Consider the following 20,852-nt stretch of genomic DNA (forward strand, 5'->3'; position numbering starts at 1 on the left):
TCCTGCTGCATCCTCTGACAGTCCTCATCGCTATCCGCAATTCCACCAACCTTTGTGTCGTCTGAAAAACTTACTAATCAGACCAGTTACATTTTCCTCCAAATCATTTATATATACTACAAAGAGCAAAGGTCCCAGCACTGATCCCTGTGGAACACCACTGGTCACAGCCCTCCAATTAGAAAAGCACCCTTCCATTGCTACTCTCTGCCTTCTATGACCTAGCCAGTTCTGTATCCCCCTTGCCAGCTCACCCCTGATTCCGTGTGAAGAAGAAAGAAGGAAGGGAAGATGACGACAAACATCATGCTCTACAGTTGGATCTTAGCGGATCCCTCCAGTTGTGCGCGGACGCTACCCCCTGACTCCTTTAAGTGAATTAAAGTACATCCGTTTTTTGCGTGTGTTCGTTTCGCTCTAATAAAGAAATGTAAAAGTCTGTGCTTGACTGCCAAGCCAGAGAGACTTGTGTTGCTGCTATTGGTATCGTTTACAATGTTGTAAATTCTTTTGATTGTTTGAGTAAGGGTAGTTTAGTTAAGGATAGTTAGAGGTTCCAGTTTTTTATTTTTTAATGCATGCCTGAATGTCATTGCGCCCCATAGAATTTTATAATGATGTATGTACATAATTAAGTTCGATAAAAGTTGGAATTCATAGGACAGAGCAGTGTAGAGCCTATGAAGTGCTTACGGGTGCCCAACTTGGGAGGAGAATGAAGACGACGCGGTTATTTGATCCTTCCCATTAGCCTATGGATGGCCCATCTCCGGGAACAAAGGGAGATACTCAAGTAACCGATCTGGCCCCAAACCTCGCGGCACCAGTTCCCCAAACCAAAAGCAGAAAACAAAGCCAGGCCAACGGCCACCTAGGACACGCCCAGCCATCAGGGCACCCACCCCTTTATTGGTCAGGATCAATACGAGTGATCAAGGTACGGCCCAATTGATTGGGGCCAAGTTTAAGGCCGGCCCAAAAGCGCACGAAGCCCCTTCAGGTATAAGAAGAAGGCCCCAAGAGTCGTTCTCTTAGACTCGGCTCTCACAGCGGAGAGACCCTTCCACCAGCTGCATCAGAAGCAAGTAAGTCAGAGGTCAACGCTCGCGACCAGACGGACAACCTTAGCTGTTTCCCCTTCACCACTTCGACCCCAGCAGCCTCAGATCCGAACAACGGCCATTGTTCCTCTGACTGAGTGGGCGCCCGAAGCTAAGTATCGGCTTGAGCAGTAGTGATAGTTTAGACTGGAGTATTTCGTGCATGAGTAGATATTACTGTGTGTGTAAATAAATAGTATTGATTTTGAACTAACTAACAGGTGTATTGGCTCTTTTGATCAGTATTCGGGTTTGAACCTTGTGGCGGTATCGAAAGATACCTGGCGACTCTAGAGCAAAGGTAGCACGGTAGCTTTGTGGATAGCACAATTGCTTCACAGCTCCAGGGTCCCAGATTCGATTCTGGTTTGGGTCACTGTCTGTGCGGAGTCTGCACATCCTCCCCGTGTGTGTGTGGGCTTCCTCCGGGTGCTCCGGTTTCCTACCACAGTCCAAAGATGTGCAGGTTAGGTGAATTGGCCATGATAAATTGCCCTTCGTGTCCAAAATTGCCCTTAGTGTTGGGTGGGGTTACTGGGTTATGGGGATAGGGTGGAGGCGTTGACCTTGGGTAGGGTGCTCTTTCCGGGAGCCGGTGCAGACTCGATGGGCCGAATGGCCTCCTTCTGCACTGTAAATTCTATGATAATCTATGATAATCAAACATAATTTGTATTAAGGAAGGTGACCATATTGACAGTCATATTCAGAGCCAACCAAAGAGAGCAACAAGTCTAATGGCTTGTACCACAGCCAGCTGAAGGTGAGGAGGTCTGGATGTCTTGTGAATGGTTCAGGAGATGGATCATTCACGCTCATCTAAGTTGATTGACTTTGTAGTGGTATCTTGGTTGTATTGTAATTCACCGACTGATCATCAGGCGTCTCATTAGTATATAAGTGAATGTTAGAGTCAGGTCACCTCATACTGACTAGGGAGCTGGGAGAGAGGTTGCTTGTGCATGTTCATACTATTATTCATCAGTTGTTTGTATATATTTGATCCACAGTTAATGTTAATAAATTGTTTATAGCTTTCGGTACAAGTGTTCTTGGAATATAAATCAGGCCATCCGACATGAACATTACAGTCTTTGGTAAGTTACTTCTAGACAGGCTGAAGGTTTTGGAATGTGTCAGATACAGCTAGGGAAAGGTTTTAAGTTATTTGTAAATGCTGCTTTTCAGTCTTTTTACTCATCTGGTGTTTACAGTCTCTTAATGAATAATGTTTTACAGTGGTGACGGCATTATACATACCCATGTTACGCTCCTCTCACTCGTGTTATGCTCCTCTTGCTCAACTTGGGAGCTCAGGGACGCGGCCGATGTCCCTGACTCCTTCACGTGCGGGAAGTGTGTCCAGCTGCAGCTCTTGTTAGACCGCATGACGGCTCTGGAGCTGCGGATGGACTCACTTTGGAGCATCCGCGATGCTGAGGAGGTCGTGGATAGCACGTTTAGCGAATTGGTCACACCGCAGATTAGGATTGCTGAGGGAGAAAGGGAATGGGTGACCAAAAGGCAGAAGGAAGCAGGAAGGCTCCCTCCAAAACAGGTATACCGGTTTGGATACTGTTGGGGGAGATGACTCACCAGGGGAAGGCAGCAGTAGCCAGGTTCATGGCACCGTGGCTGGCTCTACTGTACAGAAGGGCGGGAAAAAGAGTGGAAGGGCTATAATCATAGGGGATTCAGTGGTAAGGGGAGTAGATAGGTGGTTCTGTGGTCGAAAACGAGACTCCCGAATGGTATGTTGCCTCCCAGGTGCATGGGTCAGGGATGGCTCAGATCGACTGCAGAACATTCTGAAGGGGGAGGGTGAACAGCTAGTTGTCATGGTGCATATAGGCACCAATGATGTAGGTAAAAAATGGGATGAGGTCCGACAAGCAGAATTTAGGGAGTTAGGAGCCAAGTTAAAAAGTCGGACCTCAGAGGTAGTAATCTCAGGATTGCTACCAGTGCAACGTGGTAGTCAGAGTAGAAATGAAAGAATAGGCAGGATGAATGCGTGGCTTGAGAGATGGTGCAGGTGGGAGAGGTTCAGATTTTTGGAACATTGGGACCGGTTCTGGGGGAGGTGGGACTACTACAAATTGGACGGCCTACACCTGGGCCGGACTGGAACAATGTCCTTGGGGGTACTTTTGCTAACGCTGTTGGGGAGGGTTTAAACTAATGTGGCAGGGGGATGGGAACCAAATGAGGAGGTTAGTGGACAGTAAGGAGGTAGTAACTAAAACCTGTAAGGAACTAGATCATGAAGACTAAGGGGAAGAGTAGGCAGGGAGCAGATGATGAATGCAAAGGGACTGATGGTCTGAGGTGCATTTGTTTTAATGCAAGAAGTGTAGTAGGTAAGGCAGATGAACTTTGGACTTGGATTAGTACCTGGGAGTATGTTATTGCTATTACTGAGACTTGGTTGAGGGAAGGGCATGATTGGCAACTAAATATCCCAGGATATTGATGCTTCTGGCTGGTTAGAGAGGGAGATAAAAGGGGTGGAGGAGTTGCATTACTGGTCAGAGAGGATATCACAGATGTGCTGAAGGAGGGCACTATGGAGGACTCAAGCAGTGAGGCGATATGGGCAGAGCTCAGAAATAGGAAGGGTGCGGTAACAATGTTGGGGCTGTACTACAGACCTCCCAACAGCGAACGTGAGATAGAGGTACAAATATGTAAACAGATTATGGAAAGATGTAGGAGCAACAGGGTGGTGGTGATAGGAGATTTTAATTTTCCCAACATTGACTGGGATACACTTAGTGTCAGAGGTCTAGATGGAGCAGAATTTGTAAAGAGCATCCGGGAGGGTTTTCTAGAGCAGTATATAAATAGTCCAACTCGGGAAGGGGCCATACTGGACCTGGTGTTGGGGAATAAGCCCGGCCAGGTGGTTCAAGTTTCAGTCGGGGATTACTTTGGGGATAGTGATCACAATTCCGTAAGTTTTAGAATACTTATGGACAAAGACGAGAGTGGTCCTAAAGGAAGAGTGCTAAATTGTAGGAAGGCTAACTATACCAAAATTCAGCAGGAGCTGGGAATGTGGATTGGGAGCAGCTGTTTGAAGGTAAATCCACATTTGATATGTGGGAGGCTTTTAAAGAGAGGTTGATTAGAGTGCAGGACATGCATGTCCCTGTGAAAATGAGGGATAGAAATAACAAGATTAGGGAACCATGGATGACAGGTGAAGTTGTGAGACTAGTTGAGAGGAAAAAGGAAGCATACATAAGATCTAGGCGACTGAAGACAGACAAAGTTTTGGAAGAATATCGGGAATGTAGGACCAATCTGAAACGAGGAATCAAGAGGGCGAAAAGGGGTCATGAAATATTTTTAGCAAACAGGGTTAAGGAAAATCCCAAAGCCTTTTATTCATATTTAAGGAGCAAGAGGGTAACTAGCGAAAGTGTTGGACCACTCAAGGACAAAGGAGGAAAGTTATGCGTGGAGTCAGAGAAAATGGGTGATGTTTGATTACTCGAGGTCAAGTCGGCATAAGGAGGGAGGATGTGTTGGGTATTCTAAAATACATTAAGGTGGACAAGTCCCCAGGTCCGGATGGGATCTATCCCAGGTTACTGAGGGAAGTGAGAGAGGAAATAGCTGGAGCCTCAACAGATATCTTTGCAGCATCCTTGAACACGAGTGAGGTACCGGAGGACTGGAGAATTGCTAGTGTTGTCCCCTTGTTTAAGAAGGGATAATCCAGGTAATTATAGACTGGTGAGCCTGACGTCAGTGGTAGGGAAGCTGCTGGAGAAGATGATAGGCAACATGGTTTTGTGCAGGGAAGGTCATGTCTTCCCAACTTAATAGAATTCTCTGAGGAAGTGACAAAGTTGATTGATGAGGGAAGGGCTGTAGATGTTATATACATGGACTTCAGTAAAGCATTTGATAAGGTTCCCCATGGTAGGCTGATGGAGAAAGTGAAGTCTCATGGAGTCCAGGGTGTACTAGCTAGATGGATAAAGAACTGGCTGGGCAACAGGAGACAGAGTACTAGTGGAAGGGAGTTTCTCAAAATGGAGAACTGTGACCAGTGGTGTTCCACAGGGATCTGTGCTGGGACCACTGTTGTTTGTGATATACATAAATGATCTGGAGGAAGGTATAGGTAGTCTGATTAACAAGTTTGCAGATGACACTAAGATTGATGGAGTTGCAGATAGTGAAGGGAGCTGTCAGAGAATACAGCAGAATATAGATAGATTGGAGAGTTGGGCGGAGAAATGGCAGACGGAGTTCAATCCGGGCAAATGCGAGTTGATGCATTTTGGAAGATCCAATTCAAGAGCAAACTATACGGCAAATAAAAGAGCCCTGGGGAAAATTGATGTACAGAGAGATCTGGGTGTTCAGGTCCATTGTACCCTGAAAGTGGCTGCGCAGGTCGATAGAGTGGTCAAGAAGGCATACGGCATGCTTTCCTTCATCGGAAGGGGTATTGAGTACAAGAGTTGACAGGTCATGTTACAGTTGTATAAGACTTTGGTTCGGCCACATTTGGAATACTGCGTACAGTTCTGGTCGCCACATTACCAAAAGGATGTGGATGCTTTGGAGAAGGTGCAGAGGAGGTTCACCAGGATGTTGCCTGGTATGGAGGGTGCTAGCTATGAAGAGAGGTTGAGTAGATTAGGATTATTTTCATTAGAAAGACGGAGGTTGAGGGGAGACCTCATTGAGGTCTACAAAATCATGAGAGGTATAGACAGGGTGGATAGCAAGAAGCTTTTTCCAAGAGTGGGGGTGTCAATTACTAGGGTTCACGAGTTCAAGGTGAGAGGGAAAAAGTTTAAGGGAGATGTGCGTGGAAAGTTCTTTACGCAGAGGGTGGTGGGTGCCTGGAACACATTGCTGGCGGAGGTGGTAGAGGCAGGCACGATAGCGTAATTTAAGATGTGTCTAGACAGATACATGAATGGGCGGGGAACAGAGGGATACAGATCCTTAGAAAATAGGCAACAGTTTTAGATAGAGGATCTGGATCGGCGCAGGTTTGGAGGGCCGAAGGGCCTGTTCCTGTGCTGCAATTTTTCTTTGTTCTTTGTTTATAACGTTGCTGATCTGAATATTAATGACCCAATAAAGTCATTTTCGGGTTTTTAACAGCAGCCTTGGGGAACGCCTTTGTCAACCATCCTCCAGTCTGAAAAACAACAGCTTTCTACCATTAAACCAAACCGCTTTCTACCCTTAAACCATTACTTTAATCCAATTGGACATTAATAGATGGGTAGAAACTGTTCCCTTTGGTGGAACAATTGAGAACCAAATGGTGCAGATTTAAGGTAATTGGTAGAAAAAGCAATGATGCCATAAGGAAAATCTATTTCACACAGCGAGTGGTTAGGATCTGGAATGTTCTGTCTGTGAGTGTGTGGAGGCAGATTCACACAGCGAGTGGTTCGGATCTGGAATGCACTGTCTGTGAGTGTGGTGGAGGCAGATTCACATGGTGCATGGTTAGGATCTGGAAAGTATTGTCTGAGAGTGTGATGGAGGCAGATTCACACAGCGAGTGGTTAGGATCTGGAATGTTCTGTCTGTGAGTGTGGTGGAGGCAGATTCACACAGCGAGTGGTTCGGATCTGGAATGCACTGTCTGTGAGTGTGGTGGAGGCAGATTCACATGGTGCATGGTTAGGATCTGGAAAGTATTGTCTGAGAGTGTGATGGAGGCAGATTCACACAGCGAGTGGTTCGGATCTGGAATGTTCTGTCTGTGAGTGTGGTGGAGGCAGATCCACACAGCGAGTGGTTCGGATCTGGAATGCACTGTCTGTGAGTGTGGTGGAAGCAGATTCACATGGTGCATGGTTAGGATCTGGAAAGTATTGTCTGAGAGTGTGATGGAGGCAGATTCACACAGCGAGTGGTTAGGATCTGGAATGTTCTGTCTGAGAATGTGGCGGAGGTGGATTGCCATGGGAGTGTCCCTTTAAGAAATGTTTTTGTCTTATCACATGGCTTCAGTGATGTCATTGTGTGAGTGGCTCTGTGAGTTTTTACTTTGAGTTTAGAGTTGGGCTGTGGCTCTGGAGGTTTGAACTTCGCTTTGAGTTTGGACTGGTTTTGAACTGCACAGGCTGAAAGAAGTGTTCACTATCTTCATTTTAAAAGCTGTTTCCAGATTACTTGGTAACTTAAAGGAGATCATTGCTTGCTGGAAGGGATTCAAACCTGCTGTTTGGAAAGGGGAACAGAGTATCAGTAACCAGTCTTAAAGACAGTCAGAGTGCCGTGTGCTGGGCCACACCTTTGAAAGGGTTTTTTGGTTTATGGGATCTTGTCATTGAATTGGAACAGTTAAGGGGAAATTTATTAAGGGAAATTTAATAGGTCACTGTAGCTGTGTAGGGTCTCTATGTTTGTCGTTGATAATAATTCTTACTGGTGTGTATTTATGAAAATGTTAACTAAGTTCGTAGAATAAAGCTTGTTTTTTGATTAAAAGCACCAAAGAACGCTGTTGAATAACCCCTGAAAAGCCCTTGTGTTCATCGTAAGCAAAATCAATAAACAGTTATAGATTAGGTGAACACCATAATATACTTTGAAGTCTTCTAAACCCTGGCCCATAACAAATTGGGGGCTCGTGGGATAAAAGTTTATCTTTTGTGATTGGGTTGATTTGGTGAACTTAAAGACAGTGAGGGGTGAGCATATTTGTGTTTGCTTGTCAGATGTTGTATTCCAGTTTAAATAGGGAGTGTGTTGTGGACAATGGTTCTTTCAGAGGCTCGGAGATTTTTGGGGGTGGAGAAGATCACACCCAGTACCTTACAGAGACTTAAAAAAAGGTTTTTAGATTTGGCAAAAACATTGCACTTAACATTGCCTGATAAAATACGAAAAGAAGAGGTAATTGCGGCGGTAGCTGAGCATTTTAAAATTGCCTGAAACAGTCAGAATCATTGGAAATGGCAAGAATTCAATTACCGATTAAGTAGCTTGAACATGAAAAAGAATTAAAGCAGCTTGAATACGAAATGAGGGGAAAAGGAGAGAGAAGGAAGGGAAAAAGAAAGAATAGTCCTATCAGAGCAAAAAGAGAGAGATAGGGAGGTACAGATCAGGGAAAAAGAAAAAGAAAGACTTTGAACTTTAGAAACTGACCATGAAACGTGAAAGTCAGTTAAAATTGGCAGAGGTAAAGAGAAACATACAGTCTGAGGAGAGTGACGAGGATAGTGAGAAAGAGTATCATAGTCGAAGGTTTGGTGGGGATCTAGTTAAATATGTCTGAGCATTGCCAAGGTTTGATGAGAAGGATGTAGCAGCCTTTTTCATTTCATTTGAGAAGGTAGATAAACAAATGAAATGGCCACAGGACATGTGAGTATTACTGATACAAAGTTGGTAGGTAGAGCTAGTGAAGTGTTTGCATCACTGTCAGAAGAGGTATCTGAGATGTATGAGGAGGTGAAAAATCCATCTTAGGTGCATATGAACTAGTGCCTGAGGCCTACAGACAAAGGTTTAGAAATTTAAGGAAAGAACCTGGTCAAACATACATGGAGTTTGAAAGGATCAAACAGAGTAATTTTGACAGGTGGATAAGGACTTTGAAAATAGACCAAATGTATGAAGCTCTTAGAGAAATGATAATTTTGGAGGAGTTTAAAAATTCAATTCCTGATGTAGTGAGAACTCATGTGGAAGAGCAGAGGGTTAAAACTGCGAGGTTAGCAGCAGAAATGGCAGATGATTATGAATTAGTTCATAAATCAAAGCTTGGTTTCCAAAAGCAGTTTCAGCCTGTGAGGGATAGAAACTGGGGTAAAGAGAAATAGTAAAGGTGGTAAAGGTAAAGGGGATCTGATGGGAGATAATAAGTATAGTGCACCTCAGATTAAAAAAGAAATCCAGGAGCGTGGAACATAAGAACATAAGAACTAGGAGCAGGAGTAGGCCATCTGGCCCCTCGAGCCTGCTCCGCCATTCAATGAGATCATGGCTGATCTTCTGTGGACTCAGCTCCACTTTCCGGCCCGAACACCATAACCCTTAATCCCTTTATTCTTCAAAAAACGATCTATCTTTATCTTAAAAACATTGAATGAAGGAGCCTCTACTGCTTCACTGGGCAAGGAATTCCATAGATTCACAACCCTTTGGGTGAAGAAGTTCCTCCGAAACTCAGTCCTAAATCTACTTCCCCTTATTTTGAGGCTATGCCCCCTAGTTCTGCTTTCACCCGCCAGTGGAAACAACCTGCCCGCATCTATCCTATCTATTCCCTTCATAATCTTATATGTTTCTATAAGATCCCCCCTCATCCTTCTAAATTCCAACGAGTACAGTCCCAGTCTACTCAACCTCTCCTCGTAATCCAACCCCTTCAGCTCTGGGATTAACCTAGTGAATCTCCTCTGCACACCCTCCAGTGCCAGTACGTCCTTTCTCAAGTAAGGAGACCAAAACTGAACACAATACTCCAGGTGTGGCCTCACTAACACCTTGTACAATTGCAGCAGAACCTCCCTAGTCTTAAACTCCATCCCTCTAGCAATGAAGGACAAAATTCCATTTGCCTTCTTAATCACATGTTGCACCTGAAAACCAGCTTTTTGCGACTCATGCACTAGCACACCCAGGTCTCTCTGCACAGCAGCATGTTTTAATATTTTATCATTTAAATAATAATCCCTTTTGCTGTTATTCCTACCAAAATGGATAACGTCACATTTGTCAACATTGTATTCCATCTGCCAGACCCTAGCCCATTCACTTAGCCTATCCAAATCCCTCTGCAGACTTCCAGTATTCTCTGCACTTTTTGCTTTACCACTTATCTTAGTGTCGTCTGCAAACTTGGACACATTGCCCTTGGTCCCCAACTCCAAATCATCTATGTAAATTGTGAACAGTTGTGGGCCCAACACTGATCCCTGAGGGACACCACTAGCTACTGATTGCCAACCAGAGAAACACCCATTAATCCCCACTCTTTGCTTTCTATTAATTAACCAATCCTCTATCCATGCTACTACTTTCCCCTTCATCCGATGCATCTTTATCTTATGCAACAACCTTTTGTGTGGCACCTTGACAAAGGCTTTCTGGAAATCCAAATATACCACATCCATTGGCTCCCCGTTATCTACCGCACTGTTAATGTCCTCAAAAAATTCCACTAAATTAGTTAGGCATGACCTGCCCTTTATGAACACATGCTGCGTCTGTCCAATGGGACAATTTCCATCCAGATGCCTCGCTATTTCTTCCTTGATGATAGATTCCAGCATCTTCCCTACTACCGAAGTTAAGCTCGCTGGCCTATAATTACCCACTTTCTGCCTACCTCCTTTTTTAAACAGTGGTGTCACGTTTGCTAATTTCCAATCCGCCGGGACCACCCCAGGGTCTAGTGAATTTTGGTAAATTATCACTAGTGCATTTGCAATTTCCCTAGCCATCTCTTTTAGCACTCTGGGATGCATTCCATCAGGTCCAGGAGACTTGTCTACCTTTAGCCCCATTAGCTTGCCCATCACTACCTCCTTGGTGATAACAATCCTCTCAAGGTCCTCACCTGTCATAGCCTCATTTCCATCAGTCACTGGCATGTTATTTGTGTCTTCCACTGTGAAGACCGACCCAAAAAACCTGTTCAGTTCCTCAGCCATTTCCTTGTCTCCCATTATTAAATCTCCCTTCTCATCCTCTAAAGGACCAATATTTACCTTAGCCACTCTTTTTTGTTTTATGTATTTGTAGAAACTTTTACTATCTGTTTTTATATTCTGAGCAAGTTTACTCTCATAATCTATCTTACTCTTCTTTATAGCTTTTTTAGTAGCTTTCTGTTGCCCCCTATAGATTTCCCAGTCCTCTAGTCTCCCACTGATCTTTGCTACTTTGTATGCTTTTTCCTTCAATTTGATACTCTCCCTTATTTCCTTAGATATCCACTGTCGATTTTCCCTCTTTTTACCGTCCTTCCTTTTTGTTGGTATAAACCTTTGCTGAGCATTGTGAAAAATCACTTGGAAGGTTCTCCACTGTTCCTCAACTGTTTCAGTATAAAGTCTTTGCTCCCAGTCTACCTTAGCTAGTTCTTCTCTCATCCCATTGTAATCTCCTTTGTTTAAGCACAAAACACTAGTGCTTGATTTGATTTGATTTGATTGAAGAGTAATGAAAAGTTTCAAATGTTTTTACTGTAATAAACTAGGCCATGTAAAGTCACAGTGTTGGTTGCTGAAGAAAAGCACTGGGAAGGCTGATGTGGTAAAATGGGATAAGCCAGTGGGGTTTGTTAAAATGGTCAAGGAAATCCCAATTGAGGAGAAGGAGGTGCAAAAGAATGTACAGCCTGATCAAGAGGTGATTGACAAGAAGGTGCCAGAATTTACTTTTGTGGGTCAAGTTTAGTCATGTGTACCAGGCCGAATAGGTAAAAAAGTCAGAACTTTAAGAGATACGGGAGCTAGTCAATCTTTAATGGTAAGAGATGAGGAGTGATGTAGTTTGGGAGGAATATTGGCAGAAAAGGTGGTAATATGTGGAATTCAGGGTGAGAAGAGTAGTGTTCCATTATATAAGGTGAGGTTGGAAAGTCCAGTGAAGAGTGGTGAAGTGGTAGTGAGGATTCTTTTGCAGCCAGTCCGGATGAAATGATCAGTCAAACACCTCGTTACTTTAACATGTTTATTTCTCGGCCGGGGCTAAGACCACTGTATCCCTTGAGAGTCACAACAGCAAGCCAAAATCAATACATCTAACAGCAGTTCTTATACATTTTTGGTTCATTGCTGAGGGCAGCCCCCTCGCATTTCTATCTGTGCTTTCAGCTCAATTATAATTCAGCCCCCTCAATTATAATGATCTTTAAGCCTAGCACACCCATTCCCAAGGCCGTTACTGCAATTTGTCTGGTACAAAAACAAGTGATTACAGCTTGCTACCAAAACCCTGTATTGACATTTCTTCACTCAAAGCTTTATCTAACATTTTGTTTTTCCCATAAAGTTCCAATCCATCTTGAGCCAAACTCTCATTGATCCATCATCAGCCAAACTCTCATTCCCCCCTTTTATCATTTCATGATAACTTCTAATCCATAGTCAATCGTCTCAGTCTCTCCCATTCTATTTGCATTTCTATTATTTCCTCATATTCCTCTGCACTTTCTTTCACATCCATTAACTCTTCAAAGCGCACTTCATGTTGCTGCATTGACTGTTGAGAAATTACTGCTGCACTGACACTTTTACACAAACATTTCATTAGGAAGCTAAGCATAATTATTACAAGTATTACAACTACCAGGATTATCAATCCATGCACTAGGTAAGACCCCCATGATCCAGCAAACAACCAATCTAACCACCCATCTCTTGATGTTTCATGCAGTTTCTTAACCTCTTTGCGGATATGATCCACGAGGTGGGTGATGTTCTCCGAACTATCGGGGATGTAGGTGCAACATTCCGAACCGATCACAGCACAAGTCCCACCTTTGTTTGCAAGGAGGTAATCGAGGGCCATTCGGTTTTGTAGGGCTACGGTTCTTATTGCCACCATTTCATTATTTATCTCAGTCAATGCTTCAGTGGTGTCGTTTGCTACCTCTTCCAGGATTTTTGTTATCTTCCTTATTTCCTTCATTGCAAGAGCTACCCCGATAAGGGGAAGCAGGATCCCAAAGTATCGCTGTGTTTCGGTTATTGCTCTCTTTTGTCGCTTCATCATTTGGTAATGGTCGCCTAAATTGGTGAGGTGGTGTATAAAGGGGACTACATACCCCAGATAACAGGATCCTGTCCAATTCTCTGGCAGCCAGGGATATGCCGTGTGGCCACAAATAAAATACATCCCATTGTACAAAGTGAGTTTGTCCACATCAAACCCTTCAGCCATCAAGGAGTACTTGAAGGTGCCTGTCCCATTCGCGTATGGGACGTCCAGTGTACACCCATAAAACTGAGGAGACGTATATACGGGATAGACCTCGGATATGTTGGCCACCACAAATCTGTGCTCGCATTGACTCGCACCTACAAATATCCCTTTAACCACAGTAGTACCTTTATCCAAAATGGCGAAGGAGATTTCAGCTTTTGTGACTCCAGATGGTATATACCAATTCAAAGTTATGCCATTTGGCATGAAAAACGCCCCAGCCACATTTCAACGGTTAACGAACAAAGTAATTTCAGGATTATCCAATTGTGCGGTGTACATCGACAATCTGGTGATTTTTAGTCAGACATGGAAAGAACATTTGAAGCATCTGATGGAGTTATTCGATCGACTTCAGGAGACGGGTTTGATGATAAACCTAGCCAAACGTGAGTTTGGAAAAGCCCAAGTCATGCTCCTTGGCCATACAATTGGTCATGGACAAATTGTCCCACGGGATGAGAAAACAAAAGTTATTGGGGAGTTTCCCATACCCTCAACACGAAGGGAAATAATGAGATTTCTTGGCAGGAGTGGTTTTAACCGTAAATTTGTGCCGAATTTTAGCAACGCGGTCGCTCCACTGACGGACTTGCTGAAGAAGCGTAGCAAATTTCAGTGGAGTGTCAACAGGCATGTGACGGCCTGGAGGCTGTGTCAACCACCCCAAATTACACAAAACTATTCAAAGTGGCTGTCAATGCGAGTGATGTGGGCGTAGGTGCGATGGTCTTGCAATAAGACGACGAAGGAATAGAACGGCCTATTGGATATTGTCCCAAGAAATTAAATGATCACCAGAGGAAGTATTCAACAATTGAAAAGGAGAACCAGGTTAATAGACTCGAACAGGTTGATATTAAGAAGGAGGATGTGCTGGAAATTTTGAAAAGCATCAGGATAGATAAGTCCCCTGGACCTGACGGGATATACCCAAGGTTACTACGGGAAGCGAGGGAGGAGATTGCTGCGATTGTTGGCGATGATCTTTGCATCCTCACTCTCCACTGGAGTAGTACCGGATGATTGGAGGGAGGCGAATGTTGTTCCGTTGTTCAAGAAACGGAATAGGGACATCCCTGGGAATTACAGATCCATCAGTCTTATGTCTGTGGTGAGCAAAATATTGGAAAGGATTCTGAGAAATAGTATTTATGATTATTTAGAAAAACATGGTTTGATTAAAGATAGTCAGCATGGCTTTGTGAGGGGCAGGTCCTGCCTCACAAGCCTCATTGAATTCTTTGAGGAAGTGACAAGACACATTAATGAAGGTTGGGCAGTGGATGTGGTGTATATGGATTTCAGCAAAGCATTTGATAAGGTTCCCCATGGTAGGCTCATTCAGAAAGTTAGGGGGCATGGGGTACAGGGAAATGTGGCTGCCTGGATACAGAATTGGCTGGCCGAAAGAAGACAGTAGGTGGTAGTGGATGGAAAATATTCCGCCTGGAGACCAGTGACCAGTGGTGTCCCGCAAGGATCTGTTCTGGAACCTCTGCTCTTTGTGGTTTTAATAAATGACTTGGATGAGGAAGTGGAAGGGTGGGTTAGTAAGTTTGCCGATCACACAAAGGTTGGGGGAGTTGTAGATAGTGTTGAGGGTTGTTGCAGGTTACAACAGGACATTGACAGGATGCAGGGCTGGGCTGAGAAGTGGCAGATGAAGTTCAACCTTGATAAATGTGAAGTGATTCATTTTGGAAGGTCGAATTTGAATGCTGAATACAGGGTTAAAGGCAGGATTCTTGGAAGTGTGGAGGAACAGAGGGATCTTGGGGTCCACGTACATAGATCCCTCAAACCTGCCACCCAGGTTGATAGGGTTGTTAAGAAGGTGTATGGTGTGTTGGCTTTCATTAACAGGGGGATTGAGTTGAAGAGCCGCGAGGTTTTGCTGCAGCTTTATAAAACCCTGGTTAGACCACACTTGGAATATTGTGTCCAGTTCTGGTCGCCTCATTATAGGAAGGATGTGGACGCTTTGGAGACGATACAGAGGAGATTTACCAGGATGCTGCTTGGACTGGAGGGCATGTCTTATAAAGAAAGGTTGAGGGAGCTACGGCTTTTCTCACTGGAGTGAAGAAGGCAGAGAGGTGACTTGATCGAGGTGTGCAAGATGATGAGAGGCATGGATAGAGTGGATAGCCAGAGACTTTCCCCAGGGCGGAAATGGCTGTCACGAGGGGACATAATTTTAAGGTGATTGGAGGAAGGTATAGGGGAGATGTCAGAAGTCGGTTCTTTACACAGAGAGTGGTGGGTGTGTGGAATGCGCTGCCAGCGGAGGTGGTGGAGTCAGAGTTATTAGGGACATTTAAGCGACTCTTAGACAGGCACATGGACAGCAGTAAATTTAAGGGGTGTAGGTTAGGTTGATCTTAGATTAGGATAAATGGTCGGCTTTAACATTTATGTTACCAGCAATTCATCTGAAATAATTATATATACTGATCATAATCCATTGACGTTTTTGGAGAGATTCAGGAATAAAAATGCCAGACTGTTTCGATGGAGTTTATTGTGACAGCCATTTCATTTAAAAGTTATACATGTGACAGGATGAGAAAATGTGATCGCCGATGCTTTGTCCCGAATGTGATGAAGAGAAGCAGGTTCGATGGTGGAAGAAGAATAACTAAAATGGACTGTATTATTATCAATGTTTGCCTGTTTTGTTTTTGTTTAAAAATATGTATTTTTATTGTCAATTGATATTAATGGGCAAGTGAAAAGGTGAAAAATGAAACCATCTTTGAAGTTGATGGTTTATTTTTTTTCTTGGGTGGAGGTGTCATGTGAGTGTCCCTTTAAGAAATGTTTTTGTCTTATCACATGGCTTCAGTGATGTCATTGTGTGAGTGGAGCTGGGCTGTGGCTCTGTGAGTTTTTACTTTTGCTTTGAGTGTGGAGCAGGTTTTGCACTGCACAGGTTGAAAGAAGTGTTTCTCGATCTTCATTTTAAAAGCTGTTTCCAGACTGCTTGATAACTTAAAAGAGATAATTGCTTTCTGGAGGTTTGCTGTTTGGAAAGGGGAACAGAGTATCAATAACAAGTCTTAAAGACAGTCAGAGTGCCGTGTGCTGGGCCACACCTTTGAAAAGGGTTTTTTGGTTTATGGGATCGTGTCATTGAATTGGAACAGTTAAGGGGAAATTCATTAAGGGTTATACATAGATTACTGTAGCTGTGTGGGGTCTTTATGTTTGTAGTTGATAATAATTCTTACCGTGTTTGTTTATAAAAATGTTCACTAAATTCATAGAATTAAGCTTGTTTTTTTATTAAAAGAGCCTGAGAACTCTGTTGACAAACACCTGAAAGGCAGGCTCTTGTGCTCATCGTAACCAAAATCTATAAACAGTTAGAGGTCAGGTGAACTCCATGATACCCTTTGGAGTTTTCTAAACCCTGTAAAGAACAACACTGAAGCATCTTTCTCACACACTGACAGAAAGTAAGATCTTAATGGGAAGAGTTTGTCACATAACCGGTAGGAAGGAGCCAGAGAAACTGCTTTGAACTGGTGCAGTAATTAAATGAATTCAAATAAACAAAGATCATGAGAAGAATTAGTGTTGGGAGAATACCATCCATCTCTCTAACCCCTGAGATTATTATCTTTATCACATGGACTGCAGCAGTTGAAGATTGCAGCTTCCATCATCATCTCGAAGGACAATCAATATGATGCTTGGAAACTTTCCAATTGGATTTGCTTCCTCTGCTTTCAGTGTAACAGATTTCAAGGTGTTCTTTTATTGCAGCCAGGAATTGAAGTTAACAATCAACAGACTGTAACGACCCAGCAATGTGCTTAAAGTAACACTCACAACAAGTTGGGCATTGCAAGGTCATGATTAACAAATGGAGAATGGAAGTGGAGTATGATCGTCTCATTTTGTCTATTTTATAGAGCTCCAAGCCCGAGCGGGAATGGTCTGTCTTCTCACTGAAGGTTTACCTGGGCATAAAGAAGAAGTTAAAAGCACCAACTGTTCAGTAAGTCCATTGTTAATATTCTTTCAGCGTCAGAGGCATTTGATCATCTTGCCAGAAAATTAAATTACATTTGTCATTTCAGTGGCAAAGGCGCAAAGTATTGTGACAACCCCGCGATGCCATGGCAGCTGGCCAAGGATTTGATCCTCGGTGCATTCTGAGATTATGTATCTCAGCAGTAGGCGGTATGGTGGTGCAGTGGTTAGCACTGCTGCCTCAAGGCACCGAGGTTCCGGGTTCGAATCCCGGCCCCAGGTCACTGTCCGTGTGGAGTTTGCACATTCTCCCCATGTCTGCGTGGGTTTCGCCCCCACAACCCAAAGATGTGCCGGATGGGTGGATTGGCCACGCTAAATTGCCCCTTAATTAGAAAATAAAACAATTGGGCACTTTAAATTTTAAAAAAATGTATCTCAGCAGTTGGTGCAGAAGCTGCCACCAGTTCTGTGATGAGACAATAAATTAGATAAAAAGCAAATTACTGCGAATGCTGGAATCTGAAACAGAAACAGAAAATACTGGACAATCTCAGCAGGTCTGACAGCATCTGTGGAGAGAGAAGGAAGCTAACGTTTTGAGTCTGGGTGACACTTTGTCAAAGCTGGAGAGAATTGGAAATAGGATGAGATTTATACTGTAGTGGGGAGAGGAGCAATGGAGCTGGAAGAAGGCAAATGATAGGCAAGATTGACAAAGATGTCATGGACAGAACGACAAAGGGAATGTAAAAGGCAGTGATAATGACTGAGAGTAAAGTCGTCATAGTCCCAGATGACCACCGGCTGCTTTCTCCTTTGAGGGGGGGAGAACTTATTGATGGTTTAAGAAGGGTGGCAGGGATAATCCCGGGAACTACAGGCCGGTGAGCCTTACTTCAGTGGTAGGGAAATTACTGGAGAGAATTCTTCGAGACAGGATCTACTCCCATTTGGAAGCAAATGGACGTATTAGTGAGAGGCAGCACGGTTTTGTGAAGGGGAGGTCGTGTCTCACTAACTTGATAGAGTTTTTCGAGGAGGTCACTAAGATGATTGATGCAGGTAGGGCAGTAGATGTTGTCTATATGGACTTCAGTAAGGCCTTTGACAAGGTCCCTCATGGTAGACTAGTACAAAAGGTGAAGTCACACGGGATCAGGGGTGAACTGGCAAGGTGGATACAGAACTGGCTAGGCCATAGAAGGCAGAGGGTAGCAATGGAGGGATGCTTTTCTAATTGGAGGGCTGTGACCAGTGGTGTTCCACAGGGATCAGTGCTGGGACCTTTGCTCTTTGTAGTATATATAAATGATTTGGAGGAAAATGTAACTGGTCTGATTAGTAAGTTTGCAGACGACACAAAGGTTGGTGGAATTGCGGATAGCGATGAGGACTGTCTGAGGATACAGCAGGATTTAGATTGTCTGGAGACTTGGGCGGAGAGATGGCAGATGGAGTTTAACCTGGACAAATGTGAGGTAATGCATTTTGGAAGGGCTAATGCAGGTAGGGAATATACAGTGAATGGTAGAACCCTCAAGAGTATTGAAAGTCAAAGAGATCTAGGAGTACAGGTCCACAGATCACTGAAAGGGGCTACACAGGTGGAGAAGGTAGTCAAGAAGGCATACGGCATGCTTGCCTTCATTGGCCGGGGCATTGAGTATAAGAATTGGCAAGTCATGTTGCAGCTGTATAGAACCTTAGTTAGGCCACACTTGGAGTATAGTGTTCAATTCTGGTCGCCACACTACCAGAAGGATGTGGAGGCTTTAGAGAGGGTGCAGAAGAGATTTACCAGAATGTTGCCTGGTATGGAGGGCATAAGCTATGAGGAGCGATTGAATAAACTCGGTTTGTTCTCACTGGAACGAAGGAGGTTGAGGGGCGACCTGATAGAGGTATACAAAATTATGAGGGGCATAGACAGAGTGGATAGTCAGAGGCTTTTCCCCAGGGTAGAGGGGTCAATTACTAGGAGGCATAGGTTTAAGGTGAGAGGGGCAAAGTTTAGAGTAGATGTACGAGGCAAGTTTTTTACGCAGAGGGTAGTGGGTGCCTGGAACTCACTACCAGAGGAGGTAGTGGAGGCAGGGACGATAGGGACATTTAAGGGGCATCTTGACAAATATATGAATAGGATGGGAATAGAAGGATACGGACCCAGGAAGTGTAGAAGATTGTAGTTTAGTCGGGCAGTATGGTCGGCACGGGCTTGGAGGGCCGAAGGGCCTGTTCCTGTGCTGTACATTTCTTTGTTCTTTGTTCTTTGTGATTTAACCTGAGGACCACCACACCTCAGATGAGGGGCTGCTGGCCTTTCTCTGCATCACAAACCATCTACTGGTCCCTGGTTTGACTCACTTGAGAAGAGTGTTTAGGGCCTGGGATGGTGAGCAGGGAGGTCGTAAAGGGGCAGGTGTTGCGCCTTCTGCAATTGCATGGGAGACAGCTGTGGGAAGAGGGTGAGGTGCTAGGTGCGAAGGAGGAATGGACCAGGGTATCCCAGAACAGTCCCCGTGTTCCCTCAGGGAATGCTGACAGGGGGAGTGAGGTGAAAATGTGGTGGCATCATGCTGGAGCTCGCAGAATTCGGAGGTTGGTGGGCAAAAGGTGAGGACAAGGCGGACCCTATCCTGGTTCTGGAAGGGAGGGGAGGGGTTGAGGGCAAAGGTGTGGGAGCTGGGTCGGACACAGTTGAGAGTCCTGTCTGCCACAATGGGTGGGAAACCACGATTAGGAAAAAGCAGGACTTGTCATCAGCTCTGTTTTGAAAGTGGCATCGTCGGACAGACGAGTAAAGGAACTGGGAGAATGGGATGGCATCCCTACAGGATGTGGGGTATGGCGAATTGTGGGAGTCGGTGGACTGTAATGGATCTCTTAATGTGCCACTGTCAACACCCTCTCAGTCATTTTCACCACCATTTACATTCCCTTTGCCTTTTTGTCGATAACATCTTTGTCAATCTTCACCTATCGCTGCTCCACGCCCCGCACACCCACACCCCCCAACAGTATAAATCTGATCCTGTTTCCAGTCCTTTCCAGCTTTGACAAAGAGTTATCCAGACTCCAAACCTTAGCCCAGTTCTCTCTCCACAGAGGCTGTCAGACCTGTTGAGATTGTCCAGCATTTTCTGTTTTTGGGACAGGAAAATAGCTTCTGTTTTAGCTGCTGACTGCTACAGAGAACAAGAGGCTGCAGAGAAAATGCAAAGATGTTTTATCCAGATGGAGTTATCCCAAAAGGCAGAGAAGAGAAAAGACATTTCTGAAAATGACGGGGCACATTTATTCATATAACTGTTTACAAATAAAATACGATATTTATGATTGGTTGAGAATACAGTAATATAGAAACATGGAAAATAGGAGCAGGAGGCGGCCATTCGGCCCTTCGAGCCTGCTCCGCCATTCATCACGGTCATGGCTGATCATCCAACTCAATAGCCTGATCCCACTTCCCCCGCCCCCCTATATCCTTTGATCCCTTTCGCCCTAAGTGCGATATCTAACTGCTTCCTGAAACATGCACAGCGGGATTCTCCGCCAGCGAGACTGTCCATTGCGCCGGCACCGCACTCACACTCACGGGTTTCCGGCAGTGTGGGGTAGCCACAATGGGAAATCCCATTGGCAGGAATGGAGACTCTCACTGCCGGTGAGGGCGCGCCGCCCAGGAAAAGGCAGCTGGCAGTCCGGAGAATCCTGCTCACAATGTTTTGGTCTCAACTATTTCCTGTGGTAATGAATTCCACAGGCCGATCAACCTCTGGGTGAAGAGATTTCTCCTCATCCCTGTCCTAAATGGTCCATCCCGTAACCTCAGACTGT

At 44.5% G+C, this 20,852-nt stretch overlaps 1 protein-coding gene across 5 annotated transcripts in view; it reads left to right on the top strand.

The window, feature by feature from the left end:
* The window catches only part of arap3 (ArfGAP with RhoGAP domain, ankyrin repeat and PH domain 3), an 806,627-nt gene that overhangs the window by 632,885 nt on the left and 152,890 nt on the right, over positions 1–20,852 (top strand). For all 5 annotated transcript variants that reach the window (XM_072512821.1, XM_072512820.1, XM_072512825.1 and 2 more), the window contains one exon: positions 16,952–17,037. In XM_072512821.1, the coding sequence (XP_072368922.1) occupies positions 16,952–17,037 (86 nt within the window). The remainder of the gene's footprint in view (positions 1–16,951; positions 17,038–20,852) is intronic.

Source organism: Scyliorhinus torazame, chromosome 7, assembly GCF_047496885.1.
Source record: "Scyliorhinus torazame isolate Kashiwa2021f chromosome 7, sScyTor2.1, whole genome shotgun sequence".
In the NCBI taxonomy this organism is placed as follows: domain Eukaryota; kingdom Metazoa; phylum Chordata; class Chondrichthyes; order Carcharhiniformes; family Scyliorhinidae; genus Scyliorhinus; species Scyliorhinus torazame.